This window comes from Pan paniscus, chromosome 9 (genome assembly GCF_029289425.2).
Source record: "Pan paniscus chromosome 9, NHGRI_mPanPan1-v2.0_pri, whole genome shotgun sequence".
Classification (NCBI taxonomy): domain Eukaryota; kingdom Metazoa; phylum Chordata; class Mammalia; order Primates; family Hominidae; genus Pan; species Pan paniscus.
In genome coordinates, this window is record NC_073258.2 from 59535154 (window position 1) to 59558118 (window position 22965).

General features: G+C 37.4%; 1 protein-coding gene across 1 annotated transcript; it reads right to left on the reverse strand.

Moving 5' to 3' along the window:
* Window positions 1–18561: 18561 nt before the first annotated feature.
* LOC100982486 (olfactory receptor 5B3) lies at window positions 18562–22965 on the reverse strand. Its single transcript, XM_003826380.4, has 2 exons — window positions 22892–22965; window positions 18562–19533 (listed from the first exon to the last, which is right to left on the reverse strand). The coding sequence occupies exon 2, from the start codon at window positions 19505–19507 to the stop codon at window positions 18563–18565; it is 945 nt and encodes a 314-aa protein (XP_003826428.3). The 5' UTR covers window positions 19508–19533; window positions 22892–22965; the 3' UTR covers window position 18562.

The window sequence follows — 22965 nt, forward strand, 5'->3', positions numbered from 1 at the left end:
TAAAAATAAAATATTAATACATGTTACAATATGAATGAGCCTTGACAACATTCTGTAGAGTAAAATAAATCATACATAAAAGGTCACATATTATGAGATTACATTTATGTGATCTATACAGAATTGGTAAATCCATAGAGATTGAAATAAGATTATTGGTCCCCAGGGTCAGGGGGCTGAGGGAATGAGGGACTACTGCTTAATGAGTATGGAATCTTCTTTGTGAGTAAAAAAAAACTTTTGAAATTAGATATATGTGATGGTTTCACAACTTTATGAATGTACTAAATATCAATGAATTATATACTTTTAAATAATCAATTTTATTTTATGGACATTTCATATAAATTAAAAAGGTGGAGTCAGGGAAAAATTGCATAGGCATAAAATGGAGAAAAGAACCTGACTGTGAAGGGAGAGATCAGACTGATGCAGACAAAAGTCAAGGAATGCTGGCAGCCACCTGAAGATGAAATATGCATGGAACTGATTATTTCCTAGAGATTCTGGAGACTGATACCTTGGTTTCATTCTAGTGAAACTGATTTTGGACATCTGACCTCCAAAACTGTAAGAAAATAAAATGTGTTGTTTTACTTCCCTAAGCATGTGGTAATTTGTCACAACCAAAGGGAACTAATACAAAATCTTTGTTGTGTTAAACCATTGGGTTTTCACTTAATGTGTTACTGCAGTAAAATCTAGCATCTTTTATTACCTGTCTTCTTGTTTTCTACAAACAGATGATGAGTTTTTCCTATTAGTTCTTATTATTCATTTACTCATTCACTAAAATCTTTTACTGAGCCCCAACTCTGTTCCAGGCATGAATCTTTGTTAGTGACCAAGTCAGAAATTGTTCCTGTATGCATCAAGCTTTTATTCTTGTTGAAAAACAAATTTAAGTAAACACACACAAAGATAAATAGATAACTTTGTATTGTGATCAATATTATGAAGGAACAGATAATAGAGATAAAATTGGATAGGCCTTTTTAACATTTAATATGTAAATTTGTTCCTTCACTGAGTTGCCATTTTATTAGACACTCTTGAGTCCTTCCATGTAATCAACATCAGATCAGACTAATATCTGAGAATAATGACTGAGTAGTGCAGCTACATTTATAAAAATGAATCTATATAATTAATAAGTGTTTCAATAGTTCTATGGAGAAGGGTGACAAATTAGGTGATGAAATGACATAAGAATAAGAAAAGGAATAGAGAGAAGTAATTACTAACATATTTTGAACAGCTATTCTGTTTCAGGCACTGTGCTGTGTTCTCACTCATTCAGTACCTATTCAAAATAATTCTATGAGTAGGTGGTATTTTCACAAGTAGAATCTCAGAACATTTAATTAACTTGACACTTGTCACAAAGCTTTGTTGAAATGGAATTCATATGCAGCTTTATTCTGTGTTTCAAATCTGTGTACTTTTATTTGTGCTTGTCATTTTAGTCATGACTTGGAGAATGGATAAGGATTTAAAAATAAACAATTGTGGAATTAAATTGTGATGGAGAAATTTGACACTTTTTCCGTTATATGCTGTCCAGCCCCATTACCTACAAACAGTATCCAGATTGTATTATGAAAGTCTCTCTGTATTAGTTAGGATAAATAACGCTAGCTGCCATACAAGTAAACTCGGAAATTACAGTGGCATGATCATAGAAGATTTTCTTGCCCACAGGTTATTCAATTAATTGTTCTATAGGAATTCACACAGAGATTCAATGACCCAGGTCTTTTCACTAAGTGATTCCATTATCCCCCGTAGTCTGAATTTTGTCTCTCCAGATGGTGACAAAGAGAGCATACAGAGGACTACATGAAGAGTATCATGGGCCAGAGTTGAAATGGCATATATGACTTCACAATTTGGATTGTCAAAAATACAATCACATAGCCACAAAGTACTGCATAAAGGCTGAGAAACAGCCTAGGTATGAGTACAGTAAAAATAAAATAGTTTGGAAAACAACTACCAGTCTTTTCCATTGTAATACTTATGATCATCCAATATCCACTTTATACTTCTTCCCACAGAAAGAACATATTATCTACCTCCCCCAAAGAGACCACCTAAATCCCAACTAGTCACCATACAAGCTCAACCTCAGGTTAAATGGTCTTCTCCATATAATCATGATGTGGCTCCTTGTGGTTCAGCAATTTATGAACCAAAAAGAAAACTTAGCTCCTTCTACATTCACATCCAATACATAAAGTCATACCAGAGTAAAGATAATTAGCAAACACACACACAGACACACACACACACACACACACACACACACACAGAAAAAAGTCATCCCCATGTATACAAGACAGTAATGGGAGACACACTGGTTGGTTTTAAAATCTTATAGAATTGGCATTATGAAAGTCCCTCACCCCAGTAATGATATATATTTTTTTATGAGACCCTGATTTTTTTCTCTGGGGAAAACTCCATTTTCCATTGTTTTCCTTGGCTGCTGGTGTAATCTCTTCAGCATTTCTCTTCTTATCCATTATTCTTCACTACCATTTCTGAAGTGTGTTGAACACAAAATCCTGTCTAGCACAAAATAAAGGCAGTTTATTAATAAACTTGCAGCAAGGAAACCATCTTCTATTATTTTCACTTCAGCAGGATTTCAAGTGTGTTAGAAGGGACAGTAAGCTCATTGAGTAAAATGGAATAAATACTGAACCAGTGAATCATTGGCAACCATCTTATTAAGATAAGACTTTTGGAAGGGGTAGAAACAATAATTGGTCTTCAGGTACATTTGTCAGTCCTTAGTTGGCTACAAGGTGAAAAGCAAATGGTTTGGAGAATTTCTTTTTTTAAATTTTTTATTAATTTTAATTTTTTATTTTATTTTATTATTATTATACTTTAAGTTTTAGGGTACATGTGCACAATGTGCAGGTTTGTTACATATGTATATATGTGCCATGTTGGTGTGCTGCACCCATTAACTCGTCATTTAGCATTAGGTATATCTCCTAATGCTATCCCTCCCCCATCCCCCAACCCCACAACAGGCCCCAGAGTGTGATGTTCCCCTTCCTGTGTCCATGTGTTCTTATTGTTCAATTCCCACCTATGAGTGAGAGCATGTAGTGTTTGGTTTTTTGTCCTTGCGATAGTTTACTGAGAATGATGATTTCCAATTTCATCCATGTCCCTACAAAGGACATGATCTCATCATTTTTTATGGCTGCATAGTATTCCATGGTGTATATGTGCCACATTTTCTTAATCCAGTCTATCATTGTTGGACATTTGGGTTGGTTCCAAGTCTTTGCTATTGTGAATAGTGCCGCAATAAACATACGTGTACATGTGTCTTTATAGCAGCATGATTTATAGTCCTTTGGGTATATACCCAGTAATGGGATGGCTGGGTCAAATGGTATTTCAAATTCTAGATCCCTGAGGAATCGCCACACTGACTTCCACAATGGTTGAGCAAGTTTACAGTCCCACCAACAGTGTAAAAGTGTTCCTACTTCTCCACATCCTCTCCAGCACCTGTTGTTTCCTGACTTTTTAATGATTGCCATTCTAACTGGTGTGAGATGGTATCTCATTGTGGTTTTGATTTGCATTTCTCTGATGGCCAGTGATAGTGAGCATTTTTTCATGTGTTTTTTGGCTGCATAAATGTCTTCTTTTGAGAAGTGTCTGTTCATATCCTTCACCCACTTTTTGATGGGGTTGTTTGTTTTTTTCTTGTAAATGTGTTTAAAAAAAATTTTTTTTAATTGTACTTTAAGTTTTGGGATACATGTGCAGAACACACTGGTTTGTTACAGAGGTATATGTGTGCCATACAAGAATTTTAAATTCAAGCCTCATAGCTTTGTTACAGTAAAATAACTAGATTAGTTGACCACTCATAGGGAATTTCCATTCAAGTCGAAGATACAGATAAACAGGTGAACAAATAATACCGGAGTTTAATGTTGATAATGATTTTGAAGAATGAAGTAGGCTGAGGAAAGAAGGTCCATGGGAGGGGAGAGGCTATATTATGAAGTAGTTCAGGAAAGGCATGATCTGCCTGGGTGGGTTAACATTTAAGCAACAATCTTAAATGAGTATGGAAATTTTCTGAGCAGAGGAAACAGCAAATAAAGAGCTCCTAAGACAAGAGCATGCCTACAGATGTGGGCCCAACCAAAGCAACGATGGTGGCACAACAATTTCAAAACATTTACTGCCAAAAAAGAGAATAGCATTATTATTAATATCAATGCTTTTTTAAAAAACAAAATGTGAAGTTGGTAGTCATATGGGTAAGGTAAAAGATGACAATATTTTCTCTGCTTTTATTCTAATTTGACTATCTTTTCAAGGTTGTCATGTGAATATGCTTTCTCTCACCAAATCACTACATAATGACTGAAACATTAATATTAAGATACTGTAATTATTTATATTTAGATAAAATGTGCCAATAAAAAACTATACTCTATTAAAACCAGTATCATATTTCTCTCTATTTCACATGCTTAGAGCTATTTCTCAACTAAAGAAATTAATAATATAATAATATAATATAATACAGAAAGCTATTGCATAAGGTGGATCTAAGAGGGATAGAATGACTTTTTATGGATTTTACATTATTAAAAGACTAAACCCAGAAAATATTTTGTCTCCTCAACAAACAGTCTTGAATGCACTCTTGACCTCATTGTTTCTCAGGCTATAAACCACAGGGATTAGCATGGGGATAACCATAATATGAAACACAGATACAATTTTTTCTATGTTCATGAAATGATAGAACTTGGCTGCACATATGTGATGAGGACAGTCTCATAAAATAAAGGAACTGCAGTGAGGTGAGAACCATAGGTAGATAAAACCTTCTTGTATACTTAAAGAGAGCATCTTTAAAATGCTGACAAATACAAATACAAACAAGCAGGAAATCAGGATAACTAGGAGAGTAAAAAATATATTATAGCTTGAAGTAGGAACAAGGATCAACTCATTAATATGTTTATTAGAGCAAGTCAGAGTCATGACTGCCAGAATATCACAGAAAAAGTGATGGATCTCATTGGACATACAATGTCTCCAATGTCAACAGCAGCAGTCAGTAAACCTAAGACATGCATGTATGGCCAGAGAAGCACACACATTTGTTGTCATGGTGGTGATGTAATGTAGGGGTTTACACATTACTCTGTAGCAATCATAGGCCACTGAAGTCAAGAAGTAACTTTCCACAGTAGCAAAGACTGCAAAAAAGAACATCTGAGCAGCACATACATTGTAGGAGATGACCTTGTGAGCTTTCAGCAACCCAGCCATCATCTTTGGAGTGACAGTTTCTGAGTAGCAAAAGTCCACCAGAGACAGGTTACTGAGGAAAAAGTACATGGAAGTGTGGAGACGAGAGTCCAGCAGGATCAACAGCATCATCCCCAGGTTCCCACTCAGAGTGAAGAGGTAGATGAAGTTAAATAAGACAAAGAGGGGGACCTGTAGTTCTGGGGCTTTGGTTAGTCCTAGTCATATGAATTCATTTACCTCTGTATTATCATCTATAGATGTGGTTTGAGACTCATGGGATGCTCTGTAGGAAAGAGAGATGATGGAATAGAGTGATGAGCAACAAAGACTTGCACATAAATGGAAACATGTAGCCTATGTTATGATAGCAATTATTTGTTCTCCAATATTCCTCATATCTGAGACTTAGAAATGGCAGTGCAATTAGTGGCTAACTTATCTAAACAGCAATAGACTTTGGAAGAGGAAATGGTCTTCATGAATCATCTTCCCAACTTCTTAAAAGTGAGTTACAGAAGAGTTAAGGAGTTGTCCAAGGTCACATGCCTAAAATAAATCCATCTCCCAAATCAGGTCTTTTGAACCTTTAACAGCTTTACACTTCTGTAGTCTAGGTGATTTATATGTATATAGTCATTTAATCCTCCCATCAACTCCATTAGATTGAGGAGCTATTACTCTATCTGGTAATTTGGCAACAAAGATACTGAGTAATTTATTCAAGGTTACACATTTATTGATTTAAAAATTCAAACTTTATACCCAGAGTGGTTTCCAACCCAAACGCTGTTAATAGAATAGGATTGATTTTAATTTTATTTAGTTTACATTTACTTGTCTCCACTATACCAAGCTTAGTGCATGGGGTTGCATAGTAAAGCAATTCACAACTAAATGCACGGTAAATGCAATGGGATAAATACAATATTAGAGCCATGTATAACACTGACAGTCAATTCTAAGGAAAATTACACCATTGGGCATAAAAGTTTGGACTATGAAAAGAAGTGTACTTGCACTCACATTTAAGTCCTACTGTTCACCACCTGGGAGACATTGCTCCTAAATGGAGTTCTCTGAGCTTCATTTTATCCATCAATCAAATGAATGTGGTATTGGGACCTGCTCTAGGGATTATTGTAAGAACTAAATGAGATAATGCATGAAAAAGCACAAAGTGGGTATTAAGCATAATACTAATGGGTGTGAGCACTTATACAATTATTAGGATAAAATGTCACTGTTTATATTAGTTTAGGAAAGGTAGGTGGCAACATGCAGGTGGGTGGTTTTGATGTCTGGTAGCCTTACTCTATGATTTGCCTTTCCCTACACACTATGTCTAAGGTCTCTTTTCTTTCCTCCAGTATTTCTCACTCTGTTCTTCATCTCCCACATGAGTGGCTGTGCCAGCCATTTTTAGTGAGATCCCAGGGATTTTCAAGACCTCTTTTGCCTAATATCTTCCCTGTGGTCCACAATTTAGTTTGTGATGAAAGGCTCCCCTTCAATCTTGGATTCAGTCTTACTGTCATTATTATCAATACTTAGCTCAACCATATATATTGAAGGTTGAAAATCCATGGTTGTGTGTCCAGAATTGGTGGGTTCTTGGTCTCACTGACTTCAAGAATGAAGCCGCGGACACTCGCGGTGAGTGTTACAGTTCTTAAAGGCAGCGTGTCCGGAGTTTGTTCCTTCTGATGTTCGGATATGTTCGGAGTTTCTTCCTTCTGGTGGGGTTCGTGGTCTAGCTGGCTTCAGGAGTGAAGCTGCAGACCTTCGCGGTGAGTGTTACAGCTCATAAAGGCAGTGCGGACCCAAAGAGTGAGCAGCAGCAAGATTTATTGCAAAGAGTGAAAGAATAAAGCTTCCACAGTGTGGAAGGGGACCCCAGCAGGTTGCCACTGCTGGCTCGGGCAGCCTCTTATCTGGCCCCACCCACATCCTGCTGATTGGTCCGTTTTACAGAGAGCGGAGTGGTCTGTTTTGACAGGGTGCTGATTGGTGCATTTACAATCCCTGAGCTAGACACAAAGGTTCTCCACCTCCCCACTAGATTAGCTAGATACAGAGTGTCCACACAAAGGTTCTCCAAGTCCCCACCAGAGTAGCTAGATACAGAGTGTGGATTGGTGCATTCACAAACCCTGAGCTAGACACAGGGTGCTGATTGGTGTGTTTACAAATCTTGAGCTAGATACAGAGTGCCGATTGGTGTATTTACAATCCCTTAGCTAGACATAAAGGTTCCCCACCAGATTCAGGTGCCCAGTTGGCTTCACCCAGTGGATCCCATATCTGGGCCGCAGGTGGAGCTCCCTGCCAGTCCCTGCCATGGGCCCGCACTCCTCAGCCCTTGGGTGGTGGATGGGACTGGGCACCCTGGAGCAGGCAGTGGCGCTCATGGGGGAGGTTGGGGCCACACAGGAGCCCATGGAGGGGCGGGGGAGACTCAGGCATGGTGGGCTGCATGTCCCGAGCCCTGCCCCGTGGGGAAGCAGCTAAGGCCCGGTGAGAAATCAAGTGCAGCGCCCGTTGGCTGGCACTGCTGGTGGACCCAGCACACCCGCCACAGCTGCTGGCCCGGGTGCTAAGCCCCTCATTGCCCGGGGCTGGCAGGGCAGGCTGGACGCTCTGAGTGCGGGGCCTGCCAAGCCCACACCCACGTAGAACTCGTGCTGGCCCCCAAGGACCATGTGCAGCCCCGGTTCCCACCTGTGCCTCTCCCTCCACACCTCCCTGCAAGCTGAGGGAGCTGGCTCTGGCCTTGACCAGCCGAGGAAGGGGCTCCCACAGTGCAGTGGCCGGCTGAAGGGCTCCTCAAGCACGGCCAGAGTGGGCACCAAGGCCAAGGAGGTGCCGAGAGCAAGCAAGGGCTGTGAGGGCTGCCAGCACACTGTCACCTCTCAGTTGGGGCATGACACTAATCTTCAGATCAGTTCATGAGCACATTCAAGGTGTTTTAAGTATTTTTACTGTATTTGTATTTAAATCCTTGGGAAGGATCTATTCTTTGGTAACTACTATTCTCTATCATTTTCCTGCCCCCTAAATACAGTAACACATTATTTTACATGTTCAGATCTTAAATTATTTGTGTTTGTCAATACCTCACCCACATAATTTTATATGTACATATATTCTCATTGGGCCTACCTGGATAATCCAGGATAATCTCAACATTTGAAAATCCTTAATTTAATCACATGTGTGCAGTCTCTTTTACCATATAAGGCAACATATTCATAGGTTCCAGGGATTATGATGCAGATTCTTTGTTGGCCATTATTTAGGCTGCCACAGTAGATATAAAAACAATATATAGTAAGTGAATTATCCATAGAGTTAGAGATTGTTGACTGAGCCATCTGCACAGATCACATGACCAATTTTCTAATTGTATATCTGTCACAGAGGTGCAGGAAGAGGTATTAACATCGAAGTTCACATACCTGGAATGTATCCATCTCCCAAAGCAGATCAACCAAGATTAGTAGCAGGTTAAATATACTGCTTATGTGTAGTTTTTCTCATAGATAGAGAGATAATTATATACTAAGAAGATAGATATAGGTAACTGAGGGGGAGGGCGGTAGTGTATGCACACATACAGACATATATAACCTCATTTGCACTTAAGGAAATGGAGGATTCAAAGGTTAGATGTCCTCCTAAAATTCCACACCTAGTACAAAATATTCATGCTACAAACCCACATTTAACTGATTCCACTGACTGTGTCTTTAATCGCTGCATGCTAGATGCTCTAGATGAACAAATAAGGAAAGTATGAGATTGTGGACATATAAGTGAAAATGAGTAAGAATCTTGGTAGTTTCATGATGATTCTTCTGAAATGTAAATATTTGTCATTTCACTCTGTTTGGGTGAGCTATCCTTTCCATGACAGCCTAACACATATAAACAGGATGAATTTACCACCTATTCAAAGAAACCATCATCTATCTTAAGTTTTTGCTTATCTTGTTAAGAAAAGTAGCATGTCATTTCATAAATATCACTGTACTATCTCCTGAATAAAATGTTTTTTTGCATTTGAATCCTAGACCCCATGTCAAAGTTTAAGAAAAATTTTTTAGCCAGATCTGAGCTCAAAAACTCACAGAAGATGTAGCTGCACACTGCTTCTACATGAATTCTATTTATTGAGGTAGCTCCTTCTTTTCTGCAGGGGATATTTTCCAATACCCCCAGTGGATGACTGAAACTGTGGTTAGTACGAAATCCAATTATCATCAGTATAAACATGTTTCTGTTCATGTCTTACACCCCAAAATTTAATGCCTTTTTTAAAATCTTAACTAGCACTTACAACACACTATGGCTGTAACTTTTGTAGTGTGAGGTGTGGCAGCAAAACTAGCATGAATTCATTTTTCCTTCTTCACAGTTTCACAGATAGAAGATTCATTTTTACTGTAGATCTGAGAAACTTCAGCATACAATTTGTTATTTTTCCTTGTTAAGTCAAGAACTTTCACCTTTTTAAGTAAAGGAAGCACTTTATGACTTTGCTTTGGCAAATCTAAATTGCCAGCATCACTATTTTTGCACTTTGTGGCCATTTTTTTAAGTAAAATAAAAATTACTCCAACACAAGCCCTGTGATACTCTGACAGTCGATCTGATAACCAAGAGAGTGACTAAACTACATGCAGGTAGCATATCTGGATAGGTTGGACACAGGGATGATTCAATTTCCAGAAGGAAATTTAATATGTTTGCATTGCAGCTGACCTCAGGTAACCAAACTTCAGAAAGTGAAACACTGGGTGAGGGGGAACTACTGCCTATTGATTATAAAAACTTATCTTGCTTCTTGAAAAGAAGGAAAAGGCATTCCTGGATTGTGAGTCTGCAATCAGAAATTTATCCCTGGAAGAACACATAAATAATATTGGAGAAACTTCTCTCATTTACTGCTTAAAAGATTCCAAGATTCCTGAGGCACAAAGAAAACAGAGACAAGATCCTTAACATGTAACTAGAAAGCCTGGCTTTAAGTCTTATATGTACTGTGGATTTATCTGTGTACACAAAAGAATTATTTATCTTCTATTCAGCTCGGTTTCCTTATTTGTGGAATAAAAATAATAAAATTTAAAATTCCACATACTTCACAGAATTGTGTCTGCCAAATAGCAAATAAAGGTGAGTTTGGAAAGTACTTTAGTAAGGTGTTTTCCTTTCAACATTAAGCAACATAATATTTTTCTTGGGGTGTTTTTCCTGCCTGTGGTTGCAGACCCACTGTAAATGCTCAGTTTGGAGAGAGGCTGCTGTGTAATAAAAGAATTAGCTTAGCGTCATTTCAATAAATGTTGACTGGAGGCTCTGCTCAGGGTTTTGTCTCTTTAAAATAATGTCACGTGGGTTCACAATGGAATTTCAGAGCCTAATGAAGGGGAATCAAGAGAAAATTATATGCGCATGGAGCTCTCTGGGGAATAGGGTTCCTATGAGGGCAATCGCTTCTCCTCATCCTCCTTATCAAGGAACAAGCAATTAAACTGCATGCAGGGACATAGTGAAGTATGTTGTTTAGCACATATGTATATTTGGAGTGTCTACTGTCATTTCTTTTTTCCCCTCATTTTTATTAAGGTCTCATTTATAAAAAATCAAGAGTGGCTTGTTTAATTATTTGTTATGATTATTGATATTTGAAATCTATTTCTAAAATTTTATTTTATATTCTGCCTACCATGTTTTTGTTTTTCACCTTTCCAATTTTTAGGTGTTATAGCTAAATATCGGGCTACTAGAAATTTTAGGAGATTGATAAATAATATCTTTTCCTTCCTTTTTATGATGAATAGAAAAATATAACATAGTTGTATAAGGCAGAAGATTAAAATCTGCCTTAATCCTGGTAAGCCATTTCAAAATTTTTTCAGATCTTTAAGCAGAGGGCTTCTTTTATTCTTGGAATTACTTTCCTGCAGCAAACACTGTTAGTACTTTACCCACTCTCCCCTGGTATTCATTGCCCCTGTGATGGCCAAAGCATATTATTAAAAATTATTAATAGTCTGTAATTCTTGAGCTGAGGGCTTATTTTGCAGTACAAATATGATCAGCTCACATGTGAGTCATTTCATTCCTCTGGCAGCTGTCATCAGTAAATGTCAGAGGAAGTAGAGCCAAAAATTCTCCAGATTCCTTACTTTCCAGATGTTATCTGAGGATTCTTTGTACATAGTTCTTAGTACAATGGAACGTCAGATGTCCACAGATGTTACCTATGCACAAGGGAAACCCTGTATTGACTTTTCCTTCTTCTCTCTTTCCTGCTACCTTACCAGTGCTTTCTGCTATTAACCCCCAAATAAACTACTTGGATTTAAACCACTGACTCTGGGTCAGCTTTTAGGGAATCTTATTTAATATGTATCCCGATTGTACATCTCCCCTTTGTGCCTTTGTACCGGCAGGCCCTATCTCATTATCCCTATCAAAACGCAGGACAGAAGAACAGACAGCAATCTTGCTGCAGATAAGCAGGACCAAAAACAGAAAAGCAGAGTTCTAAAACATGTTCTATTTTTTCTTCTAAATTCCCCAATGTAATATATAGCATCTCTTTCCTCTTATTGAAACATTTTCACTGTAATTCTGCACCTGTGAATTGTAAACTTTATTTTTTTGTAAATTTGATAATGTCTTGATTTTCCTTCTTATTCAAATGGTAGTTCATCTGGGTATAGAAATCCGAATTGATATTTATTTTCCTTGAGACTTGAAGAAATCAGTCTACTGTCTGCTGACTTCTACTCTTTTTTCATATAAGAAGACTAATTTCAGGCTAATTATTATTTGTATGTTTGTCTCTCTGACATCTAAAGTTTCTGCTTCTTGTATTTGCACTTTCACAAAAATGTGAATAAATTAATGTATTCATTTATTCTACATGCATTTTTTTCTACCACATGTCAATGCAAATATGCATAAAACCAGAGCAAAAACAGGCTCCCAGGAGGAGTGCTCAGGTGCCCCCCAGTGATGGAGGATAGAGCAGAGTGATCCACAGGGCCTCAGACCAACAGCTCCAGAGCTCAGAGGGGTGAAGCTGGGCTGTATGGCCCTTTTCTCGGGGCCTTGGTCGTGCATGTGGTGCTGGCTGTGGTACACAGGGACAGGGTGATCCTCAGGCCCCCAGTGGAATGCTTGGGTGTGTGTGGCAATGGTTGCTCAGCGGTCTTGCTGGGTTCTTTTCAGTTCAGTTGGGCAGCATGTGCTTTAGCCCCAGGTGGCGACCGTGGGTCACTATGCACAGAGGCCCTGCTATTGAGGTGACCAGGGTGCAGGATCACTGCCAATGGCTTGCGATTTGGCCCTGGTGGCAGCAGCCAGCAGTGGGACAGTGGTTTTTAATAATGAAAGAAGGAAAACCCAAAGGCTACATATCGTCATTCCATTCATACAATGTAGAAATGTAAAAACATCAGTGATTTCCAAGGGTTGGGGGAGTTGGAAGTGGTTGTCTATAAAAAGCATGCAAAGGGAAATTTTAGGATGAATCATATTTTCTATGGTGCTCTGCTGGTGAACATATGCCTGCATTTGTCCAAACTCATAGAACTACACGTAGCAAAGACTGAATGTATCACATACAAATTAAAAATGATCAACCAAGAGTACAGGGGAATTCCAGAATTAAACAGACTGTGAAAAAAATCTAATTTTATTATAAATGTATGACTTTACTTCACTGAAAGGAGATGGGGGTGGGGGGGAAAGCCAAGCTAAGTAATGTGGAAAAACAATGTGCTAACCAGAAGCCCTAAAGCTAAAAATAAATCATACAAAAATACCGTACTTTAATTGCTAAAGTTGTTTCTCATGGAGGTATGGATTAACAATTATAGAACTGGTTTACTCCTATGCTGGAGGTGGAATAAACTGAATTAAAGTCAGAGACATAGGGGAGGAAAAGTTTCCTCAACCCTCCTAGGGTTCCTGGCTAGGTCTGACATAAAACTGACAAAGACAGACTAACAGGGGAAAAGCATAACAGATTAATTTAATCAAAATTCTATGTGACATGGAGCCTTCAGGAATGAAGACTCAAAGAACCAGAGAAAATTGTTTGTTTTTCCAGAAAATTGTTTGTTTTTTTGTTTTCTCATGGAAGCGTGACAGCATGTAGAAATGTGACTGGACAAGGTATATGACCTAATGGTAATAGTGAGAAAACCCAGCAAGGCCTGTCTCTTCAGATTCTTCTTGGCCTCTCTGTTGTAGCATTTCTTCCTTCCATGTATCAGGCAGGACCTCTCTGGAATGAGAGTCAATTATTTTTGTAACTTTTATTGTAGGCTTGGGGGTACATGGGCAAGTTTGTTATATAGGTAAACTTGTGTCACGGGGGTTTGTTGTACGGATTATTTCATCACCTATATGCTAAGGCTAGTTCCCAATAGTTACTTTTTTCTGATCCTCTCCCTCCTTCCATCCTCCACCCTTAAGTAGGCCCCAGTGTCTTTTGTTCCCTTCTTTGTGTCCATGAGTTCCTATCATTTAGCTCCCACCTATTAAGTGAGAACATGCCGTTTTCGGATTCCTTATTCAATAAATGGTGCTGGGTAACAGGTTAGCAATACACAGAAGATTGAAACTGGACCTCTTCCTTGCACCATATACAAAAATCTACTGAAGTTGGATTAAATACTTAAATGTAAAATCCTAAACTATAAAAACCCTAGAAGACAACCTAGGCAACAGCATTCCGAACATAGGAACTGGCAAAGATTTCATGACAAAGACACCAAAAGCAATGGCAACAAAAGCAAAAATTGACAAATGGGATCAATTAAACCAAGAGTTTCTGCACAGCAGAAGAAACTATCAACAGAATAAACTATCTACAGAATGGGAGAAAATATTTGCAAACTATGCCTCTAAGAAAGGTCTACTATCCCGCTTCTATAAGGAACTTGAACAAATTTACAAGAAACAAACAACCCCATTAAAGAGTGCCCAAAGGACATGAACAAACACCTTTCAAAAGAAAACATACATGTGGCCAACAAGCATATGAGTCCATTTTTTTTTTTAGTGACAAGCTCCTAAATAGAAAGGTGGGAGAAAGAGTAATATTTCTAGGTTTTAAGGCTTGCTCTGGGGAAAAGAAGTTCTAGTTTCTATGGTCCACCATGGAGAAGAGTAATTCTGGTTTCTGACCTATTTTGGGGAAGAAAGAGGGGAAAGAGACAGGAGGACAGGGGAAGATCAGAAAGACTGGTTCTGAGGCTGCTTCTGAGGCCTTCCAATGTCCTTTAGTTCAAAGTGCTCGTCATGACAAAGTGTCATACTTTGGGGTGTCATTTTCTAAGCCCCAACAGAGACATCAGTATGAACTCATATTTAGTTTAATATAATGAATAAATTTAGAAATAAATATAGTTTGCTGTGACTACAGGGTACAGAAATATATACTTAGTTCTTTTGATAAAAGAGCCTGGAAGAAGTGAAACAGCAGAAACATCAAGCACACCCTGTGTCCAGATGTTGGCTTGTAAACACCATTCTCTATCAAAATAAAGAAGCCTCTTTGTAGAAGCAGTTGACTCTGTGACAGTGGTAGGAAAAATACAAGATGAGCTTAGAGCATCATGTAATGCCCTAAAGTAAGGACATATTCTAAATAAAATAAAAACAAAACACAAACGATAAACAATGTCAAAGGAACATAAGGCCTTCTGAAAGAGCTTCAAAGGTTGAAAGTGGAAACATTGAGACCGAAAAAATTAAAACAAAAACCTAGTATTACCTTATAATCCAAAGTATAAAGTAAACAAACAAGAACACGCTAATATAAATGATGATTATAAATAAATAAATGAGAAAGGAGACAAATCTTGCTTACAGAAAAACTCCAAATAAGTTGTTTAAACACTGATCTCAACAGGAGGTGCAGCTTAGTTCCCACACACCAACAGTGTGAGCTGGAATTAATGATTTGTTTCTAAAGAATAGAGCAGAGAAAGGGGGAACAAAAGTAACTGTATGAGAGATAATTAAGCAAACTTTACCTAGGATCTGTGATCATGTTAAACTCATCACTGATCAGTCATGTTGATAGCATGTGTCCATGATATGATGTGCTAGAAGAGAAATTTTATCACTGATATGACTTGAAAAACAGTACAGCCCCAGTAAAATAATGCGAAAACCTCAGAAAAACATAATTTCCATTTCAGACATTCTATGGAATGTCTCAACAGCACTCCCTCAAAACACAGGGAAAGATGGACAATCTGTCATAACTAGAAGAGATTAAGGAAACCTGACAACTAAATGCAAGAAGAGGAAAATAGTGGATAAATGAGTGAGATCGGAATAAGGTCTGAAGTTTAGAAAGTAATAGTGTGTCAATCTTTTTTTGTTGTTGTTTTGACAAATGTACCATCATATTGTAAGATTACGACATAGGATAAATCAGGCAAGTGATTGTGTTAGATTTGTAAAGCTGCTGTTATAAAACATCACATACCAGGAAGCTTAAAACAACAGGTGTTTATTCTTTCACAGTTTGGAAGCCAGAAGTCCCAAATCAGTGGCACTGGACTGAAATTAACACATTAGCAAGGCCTGCTTCCTTCCTAAACTATAAGTGAGAATTTTATTTCTTGCCTCTTCCATTTTATGGTGGCTGCAGGTATTCCAAGCCTTGGGGATCACATCACTTTAGTTTCTGCTTTCATGGTCACCTTGCTGACTCCTCTTTCGTCTGTCATCGCATCTCTCTGTCTTCTTCTGATAGTGACATATGTGGGCCTTTAGGGCTCACACAGATAATCCACAATACTATCTCCGTCTTAATCACCTCTACGTAGTCCTTTTAGGCAATATAAGGTAAGATTGAAAGGTTCCAGGAATCAGGATGCATAAAGAATGTGCATTATAATAGCCTATTGAATTTATGCTATGTTTGCCACTGACAGACATTGTCATGTTTATATTCTACATGGACATTTAGAATCATTTCAATTAATTCTATAATTTATGTGTATGAAGTAATTTTCAAATATAATTAGATATTAAACCTTAAATAATTTCACATTTAATGTATTTTTATGATTTATTAAAGTAGTATTTATTTGATATATTATTGTCTACTTAATGAGACATCACATCTAAGTAAAAATTATGAGATGGCTTCAAATGAGCTACTTGATGATAGAATTTTCAGGAAACGATTGTCTAAAAGTTGGAGAAAAAGTGCTTAGAATATACGTAAAAATGTTTCAGCAAAGAAATTACCTGTGTCTTTTGAAATGAACTATATGTCTGTCTAGAAGGCTTATATTATAGATGGTTTACTATCATCATGAATGGTTCAAAGTTTCAACATATTGATACAATTAGACTCAAAGCTTAATTATTTTATCCATTCATTTAACAAATACTTATTGAAAATCTCCTATAAAACACACTCATTTAGGTACTAAAGATTTTATAAACAACAAAAAATTCACTGCTTTAATGAAGTTTGCATTCTAGTTGGATAGAAGGATATAAAGTAAACAAATGAATAAATATACAGGAGAGTGTGAATAAAAACGAGGAAGAATAACACGAGATGAGGGGTAGTGTACATGGGGTGGGGAGAGGGATTATTTTATAAAGGTGGTGAAGGAAGGACTCTATGACTGGGTCACATTTAAGGAAAGACCTGAATGGAGTGAGGAAATATTATGCACAGAGAACAGCAAGTGCACAGGCCCTGAGGTTGGAGCATGCTTGGAATTGTGAAAAACAGCAAGGAGAGCAGCCTGGACAAAATGGAGTAAAACACAGGTGAAGCGGCAAAAGGTGGTGTATGTCAACTAAAATAAGAATGAAGGAGCAGAATTAACCATTTCAAAGCATTTGCAGAAAGAAAAATGTACACTTTTTGTTTCTTAGTACATTTTTTAAACAATGTAAAAGTTGGTAGTAATATACAAAGAAATGCCTTTATTTTTACTCAGTTTTTCTGGTACTCTAGTTATTTTATCCTTTTAAAATTTAAAACATGAACTTGTTGCTTCTATAAATCAGTAATGACACAAATAAAAAAATTCATATGAGATGCTATATTTACATATTCTTGATAAAATGTGCCAAGGAAAAGCATACACTTTCATTTAATAATGTTTTTTTTAAATAAAATGAGGACTCCTAGAACAGTATTCAGCTAAATACATTTAAAAGCATTAGGCTTAACTTTATATTCCACTACCCAAATTAAGTATTTAAATTATTTTTATCAAATATTAGTGTATTAGGGTTCTACAGAGAAACAGAACAGAGAGATAGATAGATAGATAGATAGATGATAGATAGATAGATTAGATAGATAGATAGATGATAGATAGATAAAAGGAGATTTGTTATGCAAACTGGCTCATGTGAATATGGAGGCTGAGAAGTCTCACAATATACTATCTGCAAACTGGAGAACCAGGAAAGCCAGTAGAATAATTTGGAGTTTGAAGGACTGAGAAAGGTCAGGACAGTGTTGTGGAACTGGTATAAGGCCTGGAGGCCAAAGACCCGAGAAACCAGGAATTCAAATGTCTAAGAACAAGAGAAGATGAATGACCCAGCTCAAGAAGAGAGAGAATTCATCCTTCCTCCACCTTTTTGTTCTTTTCAGGAGAGCCCTCAGTAGATTGAATGATGGCCACCCATACTGGTGATGGCAGATCTTCCTTACTCAGTCTCCTGATTCAAATATTAATCTCTTCTGGAAACATCTTCACAGACATATTCAGAATAATGTTTAAGCAGCTATCTGGGCATCCCTTAATCCAGCCAAACTGACGCATAAAATTAACCATCAGAACTTGCCACATTACATTGAATCCGGGCACATTTTCCACACCTATTTAAAATTCCCCACTTCATGGGAAACCTTCATGTACTTCTATTAATGGACTTGTTTTTGCTCTGGTTTTATGCATATTTGCATTGACATGTGGTAGAAAAAAAATGGATGTAGAATAAATGAATATATTAATATCTTTAAGGTTTTTGGCAAGGAAGTCCCAAGATGTCTTAGCCATTCTTGTTCAGGTGTTATGTTTCTGGACATAATGTTTCCTTTTATTTAGACAATAGACTTTTAAACAGGCATGGCAATCACTTTAGGAATTTAACTTTATCGTGGACCTTAAATGTGATTCAGAACATGGAGAAGATCCGAGAGAAATAAAACTAGGTTATGGTGCATCCCACAATGTTAAACTGACCATCCTAGAGACAATTTTGCCTTCTCAACAACTTTCTTGAATGCACTCTTCACTTCCTTGTTCCTCAGACTATAGACCAGAGGGTTCAGCATGGGGATGACCATTGTATAAAACACAGATGCCATTTTGTCTGTGTCCATGGAGTGACTGGAGCTGGGTTGTAAGTACATGAAGATAATAGTCCCATAGAAGATGGCAACTGCAATGAAACGAGAGGCACAGGTGGACAAAGCCTTCTGGTATCCTGAAGCTGAGTGCATCTTTAGGATGGTGATAAAAATGAATATGTAGGATATCAAGATAACCAGGAGAGCTATAAAGATATTGAAGCTCACAACATAAACAAGAACAAGCTCGCTAATATGTCTATCAGAGCAAGAGAGAACCGTGACTGCTGGAATATCACGGAAAAAGTGATGGACTTCATTGGACTTACAGAAAGAGAGACTAAATGTGTCCCCAGTGTGGATGTAGGCATTCAGGAAACCACAGAGGTAGGAGCCTATGGCCAGATGAGCACACACACTTGTTGTCATGGCTGTGGTGTAATGTAGGGGTTTGCACACTGCTGCATAGCGGTCATAGGCCATTGAGGCCAAGAGGTAATTTTCCACAGTGGCAAAAGCTACAAAGATATACATTTGGGCAGCACATGCATTGTAAGAGATGACCTTGTCTTCTATAAGGAATCCAGCCATGACGATGGGAGTGACAGCTGAAGAGTAGCAAAAGTCCACTAGAGACAAGTTACTGAGAAAAAAGTACAAGGGATTGTGGAGACAGGAATCCCAGAATATCAATACAATAATTCCCAGGTTTCCAACCAGAGTGATAATATAGATGAAGAGGAACATTATAAAGAGGGGAACCTGCAGTTCTGAGTCATTTGTTAGTCCTAGAAGAATGAATTGTGTTACTTCTGTCTTATTTTCCATCACTGCTCTGGGGGACTCACAGGATGCTTGTAGCAATACAAAAAGGAACAGTGTGATAAATAAATTGAATTAAAATTGAAAAGTGTAAGTACAATATGTATTCTTTCACTGTAGCAATAACTTGTACTTCAAGATTCCCTAGAAAAAGCGTGGCCTTGACAACCAAATGCAGTGCATTAATTATACAGAGTTACATACTGTTGAAACTGAAGAATCTTAGTAGATTATCTACACAATTTTTAGATATTATAAATTTGTAAACTCATATTCATAAAATTTACTAACCTGATCAAGATGACTCATCTAGATGCATCTGTCTATCAATTTACTTTTCCTGAGCACAGTAAAAGCTGATGCATGTTGCTAATTTGCCAAGAACTTCTCTAGACATTTCAGATATATATTCATTATTTCCTTTCTACAATATTATGTATTTGATTAGTTGTTGCATTCATTTAAATTATGAAGCACAGGAGGTTGAGTAACATATTCATATTTATACAAGTATTAAATGGCAAGCCATGCTTTGGACCCATGCCAACTTTTGAACCCATGCTGAATGGTTCCTAAATCTAATGGTCTAAACTGAATTCAAATCAAATTGAATACAACTGTATTTACAATCACTCATTGTCTCCTTTGGTACAAACTCAGTGTTTTGAGTTTCACAATGAAGTAAGCAAGTAATATATGCTTAGTAAATGGGGTGGGGTAACAGGGTTGTTTGGGGCATGTTCAACTAGCAGAAACAATTCTTAGAGAAGCCTATCACCAAATAGAGCAGATACAGAGCTTGAGTTCTTGAAAGAGATGCATATCAGTCCACGACTTACCACCTGGGAATCACTGGTTCTAATCTAATTCCCTTAAACATCACATTTTCTTCTGTAACACTAAAACAGTAATGTGACCTACGTTGAGGTATTATTGTGAGAATTAAATAAGATAATCCATTAAAAATGCTAGATGTTAAGCACAGCCTAATGAGTGCTAGTTATAATATTAAATATTATTATTAGATAGGTGATAATCTTTTTGTTGGTTTGATAAAGGTGGATGGTGACAAGCAGGGCTGCAGGCATGGGTGAGCTTTGAAATCTTGAAGCTCCCACCTCCAATTTTCTTTTCCTCCATGCTAGGACCACTGAGATTTTCTGTGTTCTTCAGTGATTTTCAGGTTGTTCTTCCTCCAAGCAAATGATTGTCTGCTCCGGAAGATTCACACGAGCCTTTCTTTTTCTTAATTTCTCCCTTGAAATCCACATTTTAGTGTGGGTAAAAAAATTTCTTTTTCCTAAAGCCATTCCTTCTCTTATTACTGTTATTCCATAGTTAAATCAAAGATTAAGGGTTAAAACTTCCTACTTTATGGGCTATCTTTATTTAGCTCACAGATCTGATTTGGTGGCAAGTTCCATGTCATAAAATATTTTATTTGAATCTATTCTTGTTTAGGAACAATATTTTAGTATTTATTTATTTTAATGTTTTAAAATTTCAACTTTCATTTTAGATACAAGGGTTACACGTGCAGATTTCTTACGTGGGAATATGCATGATGCTGAGGTTTGGAGTATGGATCCTGTCACCCTGGTAGTGAGCATACCATCTGACAGGTAGTTTTTAAGCCCACCCTCTCTTTCTCCATCCTCTAGTAGTCCACAGTGTCTATTGTTCCCATATTTATGTCCATGTGTTCTCATCATTTAGCTCTCACTTATTAGTGAGAACATGAGGTATTTGGTTTTCTGTTCTTGTGTTACTTTGCTTAAGACTATGGCCTCCAGATTCATCCACGTTGCTGCAAAGGACATGATTTCATTTTTTAGGGCTATGTAGTATTCCATAAATCTAGTGTACAGATTACTATTTGACCCAGTATATACCCAAAAGGTAATAAGTCATTTTACTAAAAAGACAAATACATATGGTCAACCTAAATGCCCATCAATGATAGACTGGATAAAGAAAATGTGGTACATATACACCATGGAATACTATGCAGCCATAAAAAAGAACGAGATCATCTCCTTTGCAGGGACATAGATGGATCTGGAAGCCATTACCCTCAGCAAACTAATGCAGAAACAGAAAATCAAATACTGCATGCTCTCACTTTTAAGTGGGAGCTGAATGATGAAACCACATGGACACATGGTAGAGAACAACACACACTGGGGCCTGTCAGAGGATGGTGGGTAGGAGGAGGGAGAGCATCAGGAAGAAAAGCTAATGGATGCTGGGCTTAACACCTAGGTGATGGGATGATCTGTACAGCTAATCACCATGGCACATCTTAGCTATGTAATAAAACTGCACATCCTGCACACGTAGCCCTGAACTTAAAAGTTGGACTTTTTTTTTTAAAAGACACATGTACCTGTATGATCATCAGCACACTATTCACAACAATGAAAGCATAGAATCAGCCCTGGTGCCCGTCAGTGGTAGATTGGATAAAGAATATGTGGTACATATACACCATGGAATACTACACAGCCATGAAAAAAAGAATGAAATCAGGAATAATACTTTTAGTCTGTGTATTTGGATTGGGGCCTGTAAAAGGTTGTCCAACCAATACTAACTACTGTTTCCTACTGTCTTTCTTTTAAACACTTGGCAACTTCACTTCCCAAGCCTGACCTATGAAGGTGTTATGTTGCTAACTTTAACATACCTGACCGCATTTAGCATACACTATGTTCTACAACCAATAATAAAAAGTTTATATATAAATAATGCGTGTGTATATGCGTGTGTGCCCGTGTGTGTGTGAGAGAGAAAGAGAGAGTTAGATAGTATTATTATTACTTTGTCATTAAGAACATTGACAATTTGAGAAGTGATATGATGCTCCAAAATTATATGACTAGTTTGAGAGTCAAGGTTCAAGAGTTAAATCCATCTTCAATCTAATCAAAAGTCAAAACTTTCAGCCACATCACTGTCAACATAGGTAGATGTGCTAATAGTAATAAGAATGAGATTATAAAAAAAAGTTAAAACACAGGTCGTAGCTTGTTAATTCATTTAACACCTTTTTGTAGTTTAAAGAATGAACATTTCACTTGTTTTTGTTTTTTTTTTTACTGCTCATGAGAAACCAATATATAACAAACAGATAAAATTGCCACCTAGTCAGTCAGAGCATCATCTATCTTATTTTTTGTTCATATCTTTGGAGGAAGAAGCACATTTCATAAGAACCACTAAATTTCCTATAACGGAACATTTATGCCCTACACCCACCTCAGTATTTTAGAAAAAATGTTGAAAACATCTATTTCTGCTCTCAAATAGCTTATAGTAGGTATAGCTGCCCCACTGCTTTTGCATGAGTTACACTTCTCTCTAAAATGTTTCTTAGATATAGAAGCTTACCTTACAGCTGGATGAGCAGAAACAGTCAATACAGAATAGTTGTTCTGCAATCAGAAAATCAGCCATGGAACATT

Bases quoted from the DNA above. Each gene is read 5' to 3' on its own strand.
- LOC100982486 (XM_003826380.4), bottom strand. From the start codon at position 19,507: ATGGAAAATAAGACAGAAGTAACACAATTCATTCTTCTAGGACTAACA.